Here is a 17,337-nt window from a genome sequence, read left to right as displayed (position 1 = left end):
ACCAGCTGACAAAAACATCATAGCCAAGGAGAATGAAAAGAAAGGGAGGTATCGAGACCTTATAAGGGAGTTGCAACGATTGTACCCGGAATATTCTGTTAATGTTGTGACAAATTTTTAATTATATATTGCAGAATTTTTAGAATTTATTTTCCGGGACTAACGAACATTTAAAGTTGATTGTTTTAAAGTGATTACAAGAAGATGGAACTTTTTCATCTTTCACTCGCCAGCAGTAAATGATCGCTAATTAACTGACAAATTCAAAACTCTGTATCACTATAGGTAAAACCTTTATCTGTAACGTGTACTTAGTCCCAAAGTTTTTGCATTTTTTTCTACTGAAATTTCTCTTTAATCTGTACAAAAATTGAGGTCAAATCGAAGTCAAATCCGTACCCTTTTCATTCGTCTCGTGTGGCCGGGAAGGCACCCCCGTGACTAGTAAAATAAATAATGTTGATCAAACCCCTACTACCTACTTCCGGTATATCAAGAAGCTTAATGTAAGAAAGTGTAATATTTATTTTCCTATTTGATATTCTCAGGCGAGAATTAAAGGGCTAGGCCTGCTACTGAAGTGTAGACAACTATTGGTGTCATTTACCTATTATTTTGTAATATCCATTTGTTTTTTATGTACACAATTTTTTAACTGAAAGATTCATTTTTTATTTCAGGTAGCTGAAATTTTAGAGGTGCCAAGATAACGAAGAAAGGCCAACCGCGTGTCCGATACCTATGTTGTGCGGAGAACTCCTGAACGGCGGCCTCGTGAGTGCAGGTGCAGTTCCGGTGGTGCCCTGCGGTCTCCTTGGACTCTGGCGGCTTCCAGGTTTCCTGCGAGCCACCAGTCCAAGGTCGCTCACATCTCCCTACCTGACTCTCTTGGCCGAGATCATAATCGCGAATTCTTTAGAGCAAGACGAAATTCGTGAGCTTCAGGAAGGCCAAATGGACCTCGCGACACGGCACCACCTTCCAAACACCAATGGCTCGGTGGATATCGATTTGGAGCTGGGCATCCATGATATGGATGAAGATGTCTTACTTGGTGAGCGTAACTTTCACACTAGAATTTAATTATAAAATTGCAGACTTGGAATTGGTTCAAACTTTGAGGTTGATTAGTGATGTGCTTGAGCAAACCGTGTCAAGTCTAGACTTATCTTAAATTACAACTCCGATGAATCCACTAAATAACAAAATGGTCGTATTTTATGGTACAAGGATGCAAAAGTGGCGTTTACCAACGAGAGTGGTGTTTTCAGCCAGAGTCGTTGTCGAGTCGGTGGCGCCGGGGACGCGGCGGTAGCGAGGAATGGAATTACCATACGATCTGTTAAATACCATTGCACCCAAGTATTATACTCTATTTTCTTTGTATCATTTTCCACGAAAATTGCAAATAGTACGCAGACGTATTGTTTGACGCAGGGATAGGGGCGCAGTCCCTGCAATCTGGAGCAATGCCCCGTTGGGAAGTTCGGTTTTGGAGCCCCTCGCAAGGAAAAGTCCCACTTCAAAAGAATAAACAATTTGCATATTATTTGGAATTATATTATAACTTACCTGATGAATCTACTTTACCTACACTAGACCTAATGCAATTTTGCCACTAGCCGACGCGTCAGTTTATTCTACCTGATTAGCGGAGTGGGAGGTTTGATGTTTTTATTCCTAGGCCAGTAAAATACGAAATGTCGCCGAGGTTGATAAACATGTACTCTGAGGCTTTCTGTTTTACTGGCCGAAATGTGTATACTATTTGTTGCTCTTGCAGGGGGTCTACTCTGCGGGAATTTATGAAAATCCGGGAATTGAAAAAAAATCCGGAAAATTCCGGGAATTTTGCGGAAATTTATTTTTGATGCGGGAAGTGCATTTTATTTCCTGATAATTTTAAATTTTTTAGTGTCCCTTATAGATTATACAATAAATCAGATTTGATTCTGGTGTTAAATCTGATACTAATGCGGATATTAGATACTTGTATTCAAAAGGCTCGAGAAAACCTTGCGAGATTAGTCTATTGATTATTTCGACCGATCGCTACTGCGATCGATCACTGGCTATCATCTGTTTAGAATTTAGATCTAACAGAAAACTTTACGCTTTACAAAATTGTGCAACGTGCTTTACTTAGTGCTGGTAAGATATTCGATATGTAATTTAATAAGTTTTCCTTTTAGATTTCGTATTTTTATTTCTATTATAATCAAAAATGTCTGGTTTTACTTGTTCAATTATAATTCTATAATAAACCTAATTCGAACGCCCGCAATAAGAATAAGTCTTGCGATAACCAAAGTTAAAAATTGAAGGTTAGGGTCTCTAGAGTGCGTGCAAATATTTTGTCAACTGCCTTTATTTGGTACGTTTTCCTAATCTGTAATTAAAATCTCGACTGAGAACCCCACCAAACCAAACCAATAGGTTTGAGACATTTTATTATCTTTTCACAAACAAACAATACATATATTTACTATCATTCGCAATAGATAAAACATATATCTTCTCTTTTATATTTCTCTATAAATTCTTATACTTCCCTTTTTCGACCCACTATTTTCATCTTTTTTTTTGAAAGTATTAACCAAACGTTAACTAATGTCTGACATGCAGTTGTATTAGATGCACAAAATTTATTATATTTCCAAATTTTAAAAATAACTAAATTTGATGTAAGATTTTTTTCTCAATATACGCGTTCCGATTTTTTTTAACATAAGAATAAATTTTAATCGTTATAAAACACTTGAAATTTAATGAATCAACGCTGCAACATGTATAATCAAAAGTTATTTATTCACTTATATGAGTTATTTTCCATTTAATTTTTTTGAATTTTATTTTAAATTCAATGATTTATTAATCAATATTACTTGTGAATTTAAATAAATTCCAGAAATATGATGACTATTTTCAGCTCAGTTCCATTTTCTACAATGCCGAGGCAAACTACTTTCCAAAGAGCTTGGAAACTTGATTTTCCATGGCTTGAAGAAGACGAGCAGAAGAATCATGCTTTTTGTACGCTTTGTAAAAGAAGGTTCTTATTCGAATCTATGGGCCGTACTGCCATCAGAAGCCACATGAAAAGTAAAAGACATGTGGAATTAATAAATTTCGCCGAGAATTCTGTCAGTATTCCTGCCTCCTTTTCCATGGATTTATCGCAAAGCTCTGGGACTTGAAACCTCTCGTCAACAGCAATTACTAGCAATTTGCCAACATTCGCACATCCAACTACTACATCTTTAGCTATCGAATCGAAATTCCTGGCGTTTGGTACGCATTTTGAGGGCTTCAAATTTTCTAAAGATAAGGCAACGGAAGCTGAAACTTTGTAGTGTTTGCAAACAGTCATGAATCACAATTCTCTGCGAAGTGCAGAAAGTGATGCTTTTATTTTCAAACGAATGTTCCCTGACAGTGAAATTGCTCATAATATGAGGTTGCACAAGGATAAAATATCTTACAGCATAGTATATGGCTTAGCTCCGTATTTTCAAAAACATCTCGAAAGTCAAGTTAAATTTCTCAAACATATTGTCGTCGGTTTTGACGAAATCTTAAATAAAATAGTACAGAAAAACCAAATGGACTTGCATATTCATTTTTGGGACAACGAAAGAAATAAAGTAACTTCTCGGTATTTAAGTTCCGTGTTTCTTCTTCATACCATAGCTACCGATCTTCTTGACGGATTTAAAGCTGGACTCGGAAAAATTAATCATCAGAAAGTTTTGCATACATCAATGGACGGGCCTAATGTTAATCGGAAACTTATTCGCCTACTTAAATCGGAGCTGCGGACGAACTTTGATTCACCGCAATTGTTGGAGCTGGGTTCATGTGGACTACATGTAGTCAATGGAGCTTTCAAAACAGCTTTCAAAAAAGAGTGTCTTCCAAATTTAGAAAAATATGTACAACATGTACAAAAAGTGAGATAAGAGACGTCGTGTAGTTGTTTCACCATTGTTGTTGAAGCGCTAAAAGACAAACTCTTACCAGCGAAGCTCTTTTTTTCACTCTCTGGCAGAGGATTTGGAACCATTTCTGACCGAATTTCAATCGAATGCTCCTTTAGTACCTTTTTGTATGACAGTCTTATACTCTTATTAAAGAATTGCATGACGCGTTTTGTGAAGGAAGACGTGATTGGAAAAAACCAATTTTCATAGTATTGACGGGATAAAGAAAGTTGACAAGCAGTTCGTTAATCTAAAGTACTCTAAAGATATTGATCTGGGATATGCTACCCGTGCTGCACTAGAAAAATGCAAAGGTGTCTCTCAAAAAGAAATACTTTTTTCCGGCAAGATTGTCGAACCTATCTCCAGTATCTAGTAGCCAAACTACTAGAGAAGTCTCCTCTGAAGTATCCTTTGACAAAAGCATTAACCTTTCTTATTCCTGCAACAGTGGCTTTTGCTAAAGCATCAGCAGAAGAGAACTTACGCACAGCCTTATACATTCTTCTCAGCGCCAATTTGCTTCCCACCACTGTGATTCAGAACGCAGACCGAGAATGTAAGACATTATTGTCAGATTACTACGTACTTGAGAAAATGAAGATGTTCTCTCGGAAGGAAACAAGATTAGACGAGTTTTGAATGCAACTACTTTCGACAAAAAAGGAAGAAAAAACAAAAAATCTACTATCTAATTCTATCTAAATTCTCGTTGAAAACTTAAAAGAAGAAACCCTAGTCGCAAATCATATAATACACGATGCTGTTACCATGATGGGAGGAGTTACATGTTTGAATATATCTAAGGAATTGATCCTTTCTATGAGGAATGCCCACGGAAAATGGATGGATGCTCTGGAAAAGCGGAGGAAGGAAAGGGTTTTATAAGAAAATATCAAAATGAAAAAAAGGGAAATTGATAAAAAAAAGATAAAGAATTGAAGAGTGAGAAAGCCAAATTACTAGCAGATACTAGTAATGAGATTGCATCTATTGAGGAGCAATTAAAGAGGTAGCGATCATAATTCAAATGTTCTACATAAATAGAATAATTTGAACTTCGCGTTTTATATGTTAGTCTTTTGAATTTATTTATAATAAATGAGACTCAAACTCGTGCTTTTTATTAATTTATGAACGTTTCAAATAAATGTTAAAAACATTAATATCAATTTATTTTTACGCAGTCGTTACAACTCATTGCACCAATCTTTTCTTACTTAAAATTCAAATTCTTGAAAATTAAAAAATTAAAAAATATGTTATTTAAATATATCTAATATTGCAATGAAGTAAATTAAGCATGTTGCAACTCACTATGCATTTTATGTGTGCTTATATCGTGAGAAGGAGCTTATATTTATAAGTGGGAAAAATGCGGGAATTTCGTGGCCAAAATTTAGTAGACACCCTCTCTTGCACTTCCCGGCTGAAAAGAAAAAAATTTTCTTGCTCATAGTGCGTATGCCTAGCGATATAAAATCATTTTTACTGATCGAACTACGCTTGCTCAGCGTATTTTCGAGACATGTGTTGTAAAAATCCTTTTTTCATAACACGCGCTTCGAAATTTCTACCTTCGTTGCCTCTGGGGCCGGTCGAAAGTTGTATTTTCAACACTAGACTAGAAAGTTGAAACAAGCAACTGCAAATCACTCAGGAGGCAACGAAGGTCGAAAATTCGATGCGCTTGTTATAACAAATATCGTATAGAGCTATAGGCGCACGACGGTGATGAGTCGTGCGAATTGCTGCCTTTTCTTCGCTTCAGCAGGAAACCTCACACTCGTCACAAATCACCGCCTTTCGCCACTAGTTATGTTATTATTATTATTATTATTATTACACCATTAAGCCATTTCCCTTTCGGGGTAGGCGTGACTCGCTAGGTAGGGGAAAGGAGTAGTGTGTGGATGGGATAGAGATTTTTCAGATTGATGCAGAATTCTCGTGCTATTTTAGTAAATAACACGTTCGTTCCGCAACACTGCTCCGACCCAGGTTGCTGATCAATCTCTCTAGCAATCACCCCAAGCGAAGAACCTCACGAAGTCGTTATGTAAGGTTCCCCACTTGTGTCCATTAGTAGCCAAGGTCTTTGTTTCAGACGTCATTCACTCTACTGCCACTCTTCTTATTAACTATTTGCCGCCATACTTTCCTTTCCTGGAATACTTCTCTAGCTTCTTTTATGTCCATGCATTTTTTTATGCAGGCTCTCGTGTTTCTGTGACTTCTTATGTCTCTTCTAACTAGGGTATTATTCACACATTCTAACCATTCTTTCCGCGGTCTACTTCTGGGCACGCTGCCATTTACTTTACCTTGATACACTTGTTTCGTTAGTCGTTCGTTTGGCATTCTCTCAACGTGTCCGAACCATCTTAAACGATTTCTTACATGTAATATACTATTTTCTGGTGAACCCCTTTATGAACTGGATTATGACCCAAACAGACGTTCATTAGCATTACATGACCACAAGGTATTTTTCGAACAATACCCATTCTATAATTTAGTGCTAATAATGCTCAAATGGCAAGAGTACCATATGTATGTATATCGCAAAAAAAGACAATGTAAATTGATTTTCTTCTTTCGCACAAATTTAGTGCTAATTGAGTGCTTATTAATTACACATTTTGGATTCTGGACTTTGATTTTTCAAACCACGAGGTCCTACTAGCTGCAATTCAAGCTGCCAGCACCACACGCGTATTACCAGAAAGAGAATGTAAATTGATTTTCTTGCTTCACGTTAGGTTATTGCTAACTTAGTGGTAACTACTATGAAAAAACTACTATGAAAACTACTGTGAAAAAACAAAATAGATTTACGTATTTAGAGTCTTTGAATAAATATATTGCAACCGTATTTTTTAAACTTGAAGTAACGCTACAATTCACGATGTAGTAGTTTCCAAATACTAGTATTGGCGCGTTAGCTCACATGTATTGGAATTTTACAGTATCTAATAGAGTTCGCATTACAATACAGCATATTTTTCAATGCTCGACGGTGACTCCACGAATTACAACACTTACAATACATATGCTATCGGACCCCGACTTAAGTACTCTTTTGGTTCTGACCTTTGACTTATAGCAGGATCGCCGAATGTAAACAGCCAGGGAAGTCTAAAAACTGACAGTGTACTTGTGCAATGTAACACAACGTGAAGCAGTCATCGCTACGTTTCTAGGGGCACATCCTCCACTTTCGCCCCCGTGACTCCTGTCATCGGAAACCATAGCGCGGCGTCAACTCTCGGAAAACCTCTGGGCGGGGTTATAATCCGGTCGCCACTAACGTATGCATGTGTTACAGGCAAAGTCCGATGTGCCGTCACACCGCAGTCTGCCTAGTCCCTCCGCGAATTGACTGAGCGGTGTCAGGTAAAGTCCGAAATAAAAAGAAAACCTTTGGTACTCACTTTTCTCGCTGTGCAGTAGGCTGGCTTGGGAAATTACAATTCAAAATAGTCTACAGGTCGCAATTGTGAACGGACTTTAAATTTTGTCTTTTTAGAAATGATCAACATTAAATTTTTAAGAAAACTTATTGAGTATTTTTATAAATTTTTGTTTCAGTATAATTATTTATTCAACGCAAGTTTTTTTCTAAAAAAATATAAAAATAAACTCGATATGTATCATATTTAACGTAGTATGTGTCTAATTTCGAAATGCGAGTCGAGTTTTCTGCAATTTTGAGGGCACTAAGTTTGTCTTCGGATGTCATTTTCATCGCTTGATTTATCGCTACATCGGCCATTGTTAAGAATTTTCAAAAACACGGTCGATTTATAAATATTATTCCGAAGCGATAAAAACAACTTATTCGGAAATGTACACTGAAACTCAAACCACAAAATAAAAAATTTACTTAAAAATACTTTCAACATTAGATCAAGCACTTCTATTCAAAAATCTTCCAAACTACTACGACCACGTCAGGAACTAGATTAACCTACTGCCGTTTCGAGGATAATTAAGTAGGTGCATAAGTCCCTAAATAAAAGGGCGGAGGGAATAGGGAGATAAAATTTTTTCCATTTGTTGCGAAAATAATACGAAATTAAAAGGAAGTTTTGTTTTGTAGTGTTATTCCTAAACCATTTTCAAACAAGATCTTTAATTTACCTATTTTAATCAAACACAGACTTCTTATTTGCCATACTTAATCTTAGTAGCATTGTCTAAACAGTGATTTTCGATCACAATAAATTAATATTTTGAATGTTAATAACCAATTTTAAACACGAAACACCTATTACTGGCTCTTTTTTGCTGGAAAGTTGGTTTTTAAAATAAATATTCTGGTTTTTTCGTCTATAAAATTTTACAGTTTATCAATTATAATAGAAAGTATTTTACACGTATATTAAATAATTTTTAATCAAATAAATCAACAATGAAAATTTTTTTTTATTATCAATCTATTTATTACAAATAATAGACTGTTGCCTTGCATGGAATATATATCTATGAATTCGCATTAAATAATCAGGTTTTTTCTGAAAAGGCTTGAATTCGAAAACTATTTACACTTTAAAACAATAAAAATATTTAAAATGAGCTATTTATGTTTTCTAAGTCTATCTGCATTAAATATGATACATATCCCACTGTACAGCGGGAAAAGTAACCCCAACGGTTTTATTTTTATACGGACTTTGCCTGAGCTTGTCCGGCACTTCGCGTTTTAGTGATACATTTTTTTATTTCGTTAATTTTACTGTAAATAATATGATCATCTTGGGTAATATAACTATTGGGTAATATAACTTGGCTTATAACTATTGTTATTATCAAAAATGCTCATGTAAGAAAATGGAGTTTTTCTTCATTTTTTATTAATGTATGGCACATAATAAAACTTTTCACTCGAGAGGTTTTCTCTAACGACGAGCCATTATTGATTCACAGTCTCATAAACAATATATTTTTTATAAATATACGCTACCCTAAAAGACACAATCTTACAATCCATATTCTTACCTTTATTTTATTATCATGACTCCACTGAGCTTGATGCGTACTTTTTTAGGTGAAGATACTAAAGTTTCGCGACAATTTCTAGCAATATTATGATAATGGTTGGTCTGAATGATTTTTTATTTAAAAAAAAGAGTCTAAGCGATTTTCTCTGAAAAGAAGCAACTTTTTAACAACAATTTACGGAGAGAAGTTTTGATACGATCGATTTATACCGCTGTATATTGCAAGCGTTTTGTTGTACAAAGAAAGTGCAGGACGCAAAAAAGTTTGAGTTCTGCTCAGCTATTCTAAAACTGATTTTATACAATTTTTTATATAAATAATGAAATTGTTTAAAAAATGCGTTTAAACAAAAAATGACCCAGAATTCAAAAACCTACCCAAGATACTTATAATCAGGGGACTTTTTCACCTTTAAAGAAAAAGTAATCTCGGGTACCTATTAGTTCAAACAGAAGTGATAGTAGCGACTGGATTATTACTTAATTTTCAATTTTACCTTACGCTTGTATTCTAGAAGTGTTGTGAAGTCCCGAACATTTTCAACATTGTATCAGCACCGCAGTTTTTCGTATGAAAGATATACAAAACAATAAATTTGTTATTTGGGCATTAATTAGCACAAAATTATAATATAGGTATTGTCCTAAAAATAGATTCTGGTAATTTCAGGCTGTGGTCCGTCACAAAAAGAGGGTTTCGTTTACTTAATATGCTACATTTATTTTCATATGTGGCAAATGAGAAATTAAAATACAACCCTTAAAAAATTAGCTGTCTCTATATACTTTTTAAAGATACTGATATTGTACTAGAAGGCGCCCAGAAAATTAAAAGTAAAGGATGAAGTGATATATTTCTTATCCACTTCAGCGTTTACAATTATTTTAAATGGAAACTTTAGCGTGTTTCATTTGACACGAGACAAATATGTAGAACACTATTCATAGAAAGTTCATTTCGAGAATTCTCTTCGTGGTTCCTGGTCGATATTGATCGCTGCACTGTGAGCTATGAGCATTCATGATTTTGAAATTTTTCTGTCTGGAGAAGCACTTTACCTAGAACCAAAGGCTAAAAAGAGGTCAAAATATTGAAATTGACATGTTTAGAAAAAAGCAAAATACATACAAATCGAGAGAAATCAAAATATTGAAAAATACTTTTTGCATCCGAAAGTGGTTCGGAATTATAATTAAAAAGTTTTGTATCGCTTTTGGTCACATTTAAAAACAATGAGATCCTCTTCTATTACATTTTATGATTATTTTTCATATTTTCTCCTATTCTATCCCATAGTATGGAATACCGATATACAATATTAATGATATATATTAAGACCGAAAAAGTAGAATACAATTAAATTATGGGCATAAAAGTGGGTAAATTTGATCCTATTATCGTTTTTATAGTATCAGATAAACTTTATTCCTACATCCAATGATACAATTGGAAAGGTGGAATTCCTTGTATCGGTCGGCATAAATAGGATAAAATAGATTCACATATAAAGAGAGATATTTTCTAGAAAACACCTATGTCCAGTATCGAGAAAGTTAGTGGAAATGAGTACGTTTAGAGATCAGGTTTTATATATCTTGTAAGAAAATGAAAAACTGAACTATAACTTCAGAATTGCAGAAAATATAACTTTAAACTTTAAATTATAACAATTTTAATTAAGTATTTTAAAAAAAATGAGAAGTTGGTTTATATATCCCCTCTTATACTGAATGTCGAAAAAAAGAAATTAAAACTGTATTTTTTATTTTGAAGATGTAAAGAGCATTTTTCAGCTTTGAACATCGATTTGGAGATATTAAATTAATATTATATTTAATGCTTGGAATTTATCCATTTGAACATGCTCAAGTATGATAATTTGGATTTTATATTAGAATTTTTTGAAAAGTTTTTCTATAAATTCTCGAAAAGAAGATTGTTCTGAAATAACAAAATTTCTTCTATAAAGTAGAAAATGGCGAGTAATTGTACTGCTAGGATCCATATCAAAGCCCTCCACTGAGAAATATTACATCGGGCCCGAGTTAGACTAGAATCTGGCATGAGTCCAAAATGTTGTACCTCACTTCCTTTCTCAACATTCCGAGCACAGTAGTGGCCGCTCTCTTCACGAAATAATGGAGAGCGTTAACAATCTTTGCGACTGTTTATCAAGATTTAGTCTCAACTGGACCGCGGTGGTACCATTAGTTCGCGCCACGTAGACCGAGGAATCGTCGAGATTTTACCTCTCGGCAACACGAATTAAACGGGATTTTATATTGACTTTTACTAAGTGCAGGTAACGAAGCGCACACAATTATTGTCCCAGCAAAATATTATCTGATTCTCGAGCTACTTATGAAAACACTCATCAGATAATTATACAATTATTTGATTTTCTTGCTGCTTTTTTGATCAGTACTTATTTTTTCATTATTGATGCAGTGTTTCATTGCGTTTTAAACTTTAATCAGTGGCGTACTTCTGGCTATTTGAATCAGTAATTTTAGTAATGCTTCACCTGTTTCTCAGAAGAAAGTTACTCAAATTTCAATAATTTTTCTATTGGAAAGCCAGAGAGAATTACTGGAATATCACAGAATAGTCACTTATTCCTAGTTGATTTTAATTGTCTCAAATAATAAGAAGTATGCTGCAGATTCTCAGTAAAATTCCACTGATGATCTTTTGATCGAAATTTATTGACACCATCGCATTTTTTGCGGTCCACAGGTAGGTATATACTTCCCAAACTTAAATAAGTGAAATTTCACTGTAAATCAGTGACGTCTTCTTCACGATTTCAACCAGAGAAAAAAGATTGGGAGACTTTCTCATTCAAAAATGGTTCATAATTTGAATAATTGTCACTGGAAACTTAATGCGCCTTGGAGTGGCTGAATTAGCGAAATACAACTGTATTTCAGTTAAAATTTCAAGGATTACCAGTTGATTTTCGCTGGTGGAAATAGTGATAAAAGAGTTACTTCTTATTAAAATTTTTCCGACTAAGATTCAGAGAGGAGATTCCAAAAGATTGTAAAAGAAATTGCTTTTGTGCAATAATAGAATCTAATATTGAATGTTTAAGAAGAATTATCCATTAATTTTCTATTTAACTCTTTAATATCACGCACATCATTCATCAACCGACCAGCATGGTTCATTTTGCTTATTACTATCCGTAAGGACGGAAAAATCAAAGATGTAAGTTTGCATTACTCTTAAGGATATTCTCGCCGTGCATGCGAGCTTAAAATTACTCTATAGTTTAAGTTCATTACCTCGTTTATTAAGAAATTGGTAAAGAATGCTATAATTATAATTATTTATTCTCCCTGGAAGCTCTGCGGCTTTCTTTTATTTTATAATTAATTCAACTTAACTGTGGGTCTATTTCCCTTAATTTATAGAAAAAATATAAAAATTTGAATTATTTCGAACTTAAATTGTATGCCGAGAATATCCTTGAGAATGTTAACCAGTTATCTCACTTTGAATTGCTCCCTTACCTTTAGAAAAAAATCGTAATGTTGATTCATGCCTTATCGTTGCTTATCAAGCTTTATACCATACAATATTAGTGTGGTCCAAAAATCGCCAAGTTTGAAAAATGCAATATGCTTGCATAATTATTTGACCACTTTTGAAAAAAAAGAAAATTTCTAAAAAAATGTAATCTAAACGTTTGAAATCTTATACTCCCTTATCATATGGTTCAAATGAAGACGTATAGACATAAAATATTTATCTACCATGACACTGGGACCTGGATTTGTGCAACTTATTGGGCATGGTCCGAAGGGGCCTCCACCATAAATTCAGACAGAAACGTAAACAGACAGTGTCACTGAACTATTTTTGTTGGATTCGGACGCATGCCGCGCGGAGAGTGCCGCCCCATGCTGTTTGCTACGCTTGACCGAGCATCGCCTAAATTGCCGAGGACAGCAATTCTAATAATGCACAAATCGAATTTACGAAAATCCAGCCTCCAGAGTAGTAGGAACATTAAAAGTCTTAATTATTAATAGAAAAAGTAATTATTATGCACAAAAATATATCTAAAAATTTGTTTTTCTAAAAGCCACCGAAACAATAGAGACGCCGTCAATTTCATTTGTGAGCTAATGTTATTAATATACAATTTGGTGCATTCTTATTATCAAAGAAAAAGAAGGATAAAAACATAAAAATTAAAATCGTATCATGTGCAAATGAGAAGTAAAATGTATTCCATCAGAATTTGAAGCTAAAGTTACACTCTACTTGAAACATTAATATAGGGTTAAAAACTGTTACTTCAAAAACAACCCTTCCATTTTTTCATTAAGAAACGAAAATCTCTATAAAGACATTGCACTTTACAAAATAGGCGTTTTTGGACCATTATGACACAATATACATACATTATACATATTATACAATTTTATATGACATGCATTTGTTAATTTGAATTCAGCTGTTAACTGTTCATTTCTCCTTTTCATTTCAGGCCAGAAACTAGGTAAGTTCTCATCTAAGGAGATTCGCTATCCATCTAAATTTTACGCAGTAGCTATAAAGTTGCACAATGACACGAAGACGCAGCGAGGTGGAATGGACTCCGTTAACCATTCCTCTGTTTATGGGTTGCTCGTTTTCTGTTGGGTTTTCCCATACAGAAACGTACCGTCTTTTTCAAAATCGTAAGAATAACCTACTAAACTGATAGAAAATAAAACTCGAGAGTACTAGATTGAAAAACTATATTTGTCTCGTGATAAAACTTTTATGTGTTCACATCTAGTAGACTTCTTATGTAACCTATATACATCAACGACATGTTTCATATTTTTCGAATTTGTTCTTTGTACATTTCATATTTTGAATTGGTTTTCAGTTTCATTTTTTGCTTGATGCTCTTTTTTATAATTGTGACGAAAATATCAGAACAAGGTGAGAGCAATAAGTGGGGGATATAGCAGTCTAATTAATCAACTTTTAGAAAACGAGTTGGACTAACCATTCCTCTCTAACCCTGAATCAGTGAAATTTCACGGATAAACAGCTAACTTTCGCTTATTTAGCCAAAAATTGTCTACTATATTTCAAACTTAAAAAATGTGCTCTATAAATTCGAATCGATTGAATTTTTTGTTCTCATAAAATGGATTCAGTTGTAAGCAGGGTGAACGTAGGTCAGGAAAACCCCAAACACAGGGGAAGGTCAGAGAATTTTATTGGTCAGGGAATGTCAGTAATTTCGAAAAAAGACTAGCAGAAGGCAGGGAAGTTCACAGAAAAAAACTGGGGCTTCGATTAGGACCAATATTGGATTCCTATGGAGCTGCAGCAAGAAGGCGCTATTCTAATTGAGAACTCAACTACTTGTGTAAAAGTTTAACCACATTGTTGAAAAAAATATATTTGTTTAAAGGTTTATCTCTTTGATTGAAAGTTTAACTATTTTGTCGAAAGTTTATATTTTTCGTTTCGAAATCCAAATGTGTTGTAGAAAACTAGTCTTTTGATTTGAAAGTTCAACAATTTGGATGAACTTTTTTCTCTTTCGTGTCTGAAAAATCTTTATTTATGAAAAATTTATCATTTGGGTTAGAAAACACAATTTCTGGGATAAAAGTTAAACTGTTTTTTAAAAAACAGATTTTTTTTCTTCAAAAATCATTATTTTAGTTGAAAATTGAGCTCTTTGATTAAAAATGTAACTATCTTGTTAAAAATTAGTTTTCTTTGTGAAAATTAATTTTTTTAACTGAAAATTTAACTTTTTTAGTTAGAAATTCAAATGTTTTGTTAAAAATTCACGTATTTTGTTAAAAATTAGTTTTTCTAGTAGATAATTAATCCTTTTGTTTGACTATTCATCTTTTTGGTTGAGAATTCATCTCTGTCGATTGCAAATTCAACTATTTGTTTAATATTTTAACTGCTTTGTGGATGATTGATATTTTTGGGTCGAAAATACCAATGTTTTACAAAAACGTATGTTTTTGCTTAAAATTTATAGAATTTAGATGAACTTATGGTCTTACTTAATTAAAAAATCTTTCTTGAAAATTTTTCTTTTTGGCCGAAAATCATTGTTCGCGGGTTGAAAATTCCTTTTTTTCTAGAAAAGTTGTCTTTTTTGGTAAAAGCATGTCTTCATTGATTGAAAGTGGAACTACTTTTTAAAAAAAATACTTTTTTTTGTTTTCTTGAAGATTCATAATTTTATTTGAAAAATTACCTCTTTGGTTGAAGATCAAATTATTTTATTATAAAATCGTATTTTGGCAAAAAAACAACTTTTTTGTAAAAATGAGTCTTTTTGAATAAAAAATTGATCTCTTTTATTAAAAATTTGTTTATTATTTTTAAAATAAATTTTTTTTTAAATTTTACTTTCCCTCTTTTGTGTCGAAATTTTATCTTTTTAGTTGAAAATTAAACTATTTTGTTAATTTAATTATTTTTCGAAAATGTCACTGTTTGGTTAAAAGTATATTGATTTTTTGAAATGTCAACTATTATATTTTTTTGTTTAAAATTCATCTATTATTTGACAATTGCACTTTGGGTGTTGTTAATTCAACTGTTTTTGGTTAAAATACATCAATAAAAAAGCGTTCAATTTAAATGTATTTTATTCCACTTATAAAAATAATCTATGTTAAAAATGTTAGAAGATTAAAATTCTGGTCTTTGAATATTTAATTCTACAAAAAAAATACTGATCTGTTCATAAGATAGCCAATTTAATTTTAACGAACCGTCCAGTGTATTTTATTTAATTCAAAGCTTTGAGTTACGGTTTAACGATATAAAGTTATAAACGAATAAAAGAAATGTTATCTGTTAGTAAAACTCCTCTTTCATGAGAGTTGCCCCGCCGTTTCTTGAGTTCACAAGTTTAGAAAAAGGGACGAGTCTCCAGCTGCGGTCAAGCGAGAATCTGAAGTGAACCCCGACTTCTTTTTGCTCCTTCTTTGAGCTTTTCCTTTTGAGAATCCTCGCCGGTGCTTCTATCATGGATCTTAATAAATCTACCTCAGCGCGATCTTACCTCTGTAAACCGAGTGATATGCTATAGAAAAAGGTCGATTGCAAGAAAAATCGAGTCCCGTGGTGCTAGCCCTTCGCTACTTTTCTCAATCAGAGTAATCGGACTCCAGATACTCTTCTATGAACTTTTAATCCCGAGTCACGTTTTCTTTGCTGCCGTTCCACATTTCACAGCGGGAGATTCATTGTTTACCATTTTTAGCGTTTATTTTATTTTTGAAATGATATAAAGGGAAACTGATAAGTCTTTGAAACTAGAAAAAAAAATAATAATAAGGGCTAGATATCTCGTGCCTGTATTTCTAAGTGTATAAGTATTACCCTACCGTCAGAAATTGTAGGCACGACTAGCGCGAATACTATTAAAAATCACCATTAACTTTTAACTACGATGACTTGGCCAAACAAACTAGTAGAAATTTTTAGAGTTAGTCGAAAAGCTTATAAAATTTCGCGTTTCATGAGCCCCTGCGAGAATAATTTTGACTGCTTTAAAAGTTTACAAAACATGAAAAGTTTTTTTTCTAATTAAAAAATTCTTTGATTTTGTACCTTCACTTCAATTTGTGGCTGCCGCCCAGGAAAATTGTACTAAAAATGTGAAATTTGCAGAAACTAATGCCGACTTCGCAGTTAGACCAGCCGATTGCACAAAAAATCGAGCCCCGTAGTCACTACTTTTCTCAATCGAAGTAATCGTACACCAGATACTCGTCTCTATAAACGTTTAATCCGGAGTCACGTTTTCTTTGCTGGCGATACAAATTTCAGACGGGATATTTACAGTTTGCTATTTTTTCACGTTCAACTTGTTTTTATGTAAAGGAAAACTGATAACTCACTAGAATGAATAAAATAAATATAAAGAAGACTAGAAATCTGGTATCTTATTCAAATCTTGTTTTATTTTTTTCTACTCCAATTTCAAATTTCGTTCTGTTCGATTGTATTTCTTTTTTGTAAATTACAATTGCATACTTCATTCACTTTCCCCTATTTCATGCTGCCCCTTTTTTTAAAATAAATTCTATAAATTCCTTTTCATTAAAAATGCAACTTTTTAAATTGAAATTTCGTTTCTTTTGCTTGAAAGTGCAACTATTTGGTTCTAAATTCGACTATTGATTGTTTAAAAATTTTGCAGAAAGAGCGATTGAAAAGGCGGTCCAACACAAGAACTCCATAAGAGGGCATCACTTTTTAGCTTAGTAACATTTCGAATTTTTACATTCCGAGCGTAATAAGAAGTTACTGGTTTTATGTAAAAAATTACTTTCTCGGATTGCTGTAATATGTACATACG

General features: G+C 33.3%; 1 protein-coding gene across 1 annotated transcript in view; it reads left to right on the top strand.

The window, feature by feature from the left end:
- The first annotated feature begins 884 nt into the window (after nucleotides 1-884).
- Nucleotides 885-17,337, top strand: part of LOC117177451 (protein Fe65 homolog) — a 335,882-nt gene continuing 319,429 nt past the window's right edge. The window contains exons 1-2 of the mRNA XM_033368150.1: nucleotides 885-1,054; nucleotides 13,483-13,494. Of these exons, the coding sequence (XP_033224041.1) occupies nucleotides 955-1,054; nucleotides 13,483-13,494 (112 nt within the window). The 5' untranslated portion in view covers nucleotides 885-954. The remainder of the gene's footprint in view (nucleotides 1,055-13,482; nucleotides 13,495-17,337) is intronic.

The sequence above is a fragment of the Belonocnema kinseyi genome, chromosome 7, assembly GCF_010883055.1.
Source record: "Belonocnema kinseyi isolate 2016_QV_RU_SX_M_011 chromosome 7, B_treatae_v1, whole genome shotgun sequence".
NCBI classification, from domain to species: Eukaryota; Metazoa; Arthropoda; class Insecta; order Hymenoptera; family Cynipidae; genus Belonocnema; species Belonocnema kinseyi.
The sequence above is the reverse complement of the archived record's forward strand: the minus strand, read 5'-3'. Positions and strand labels throughout refer to the sequence as shown.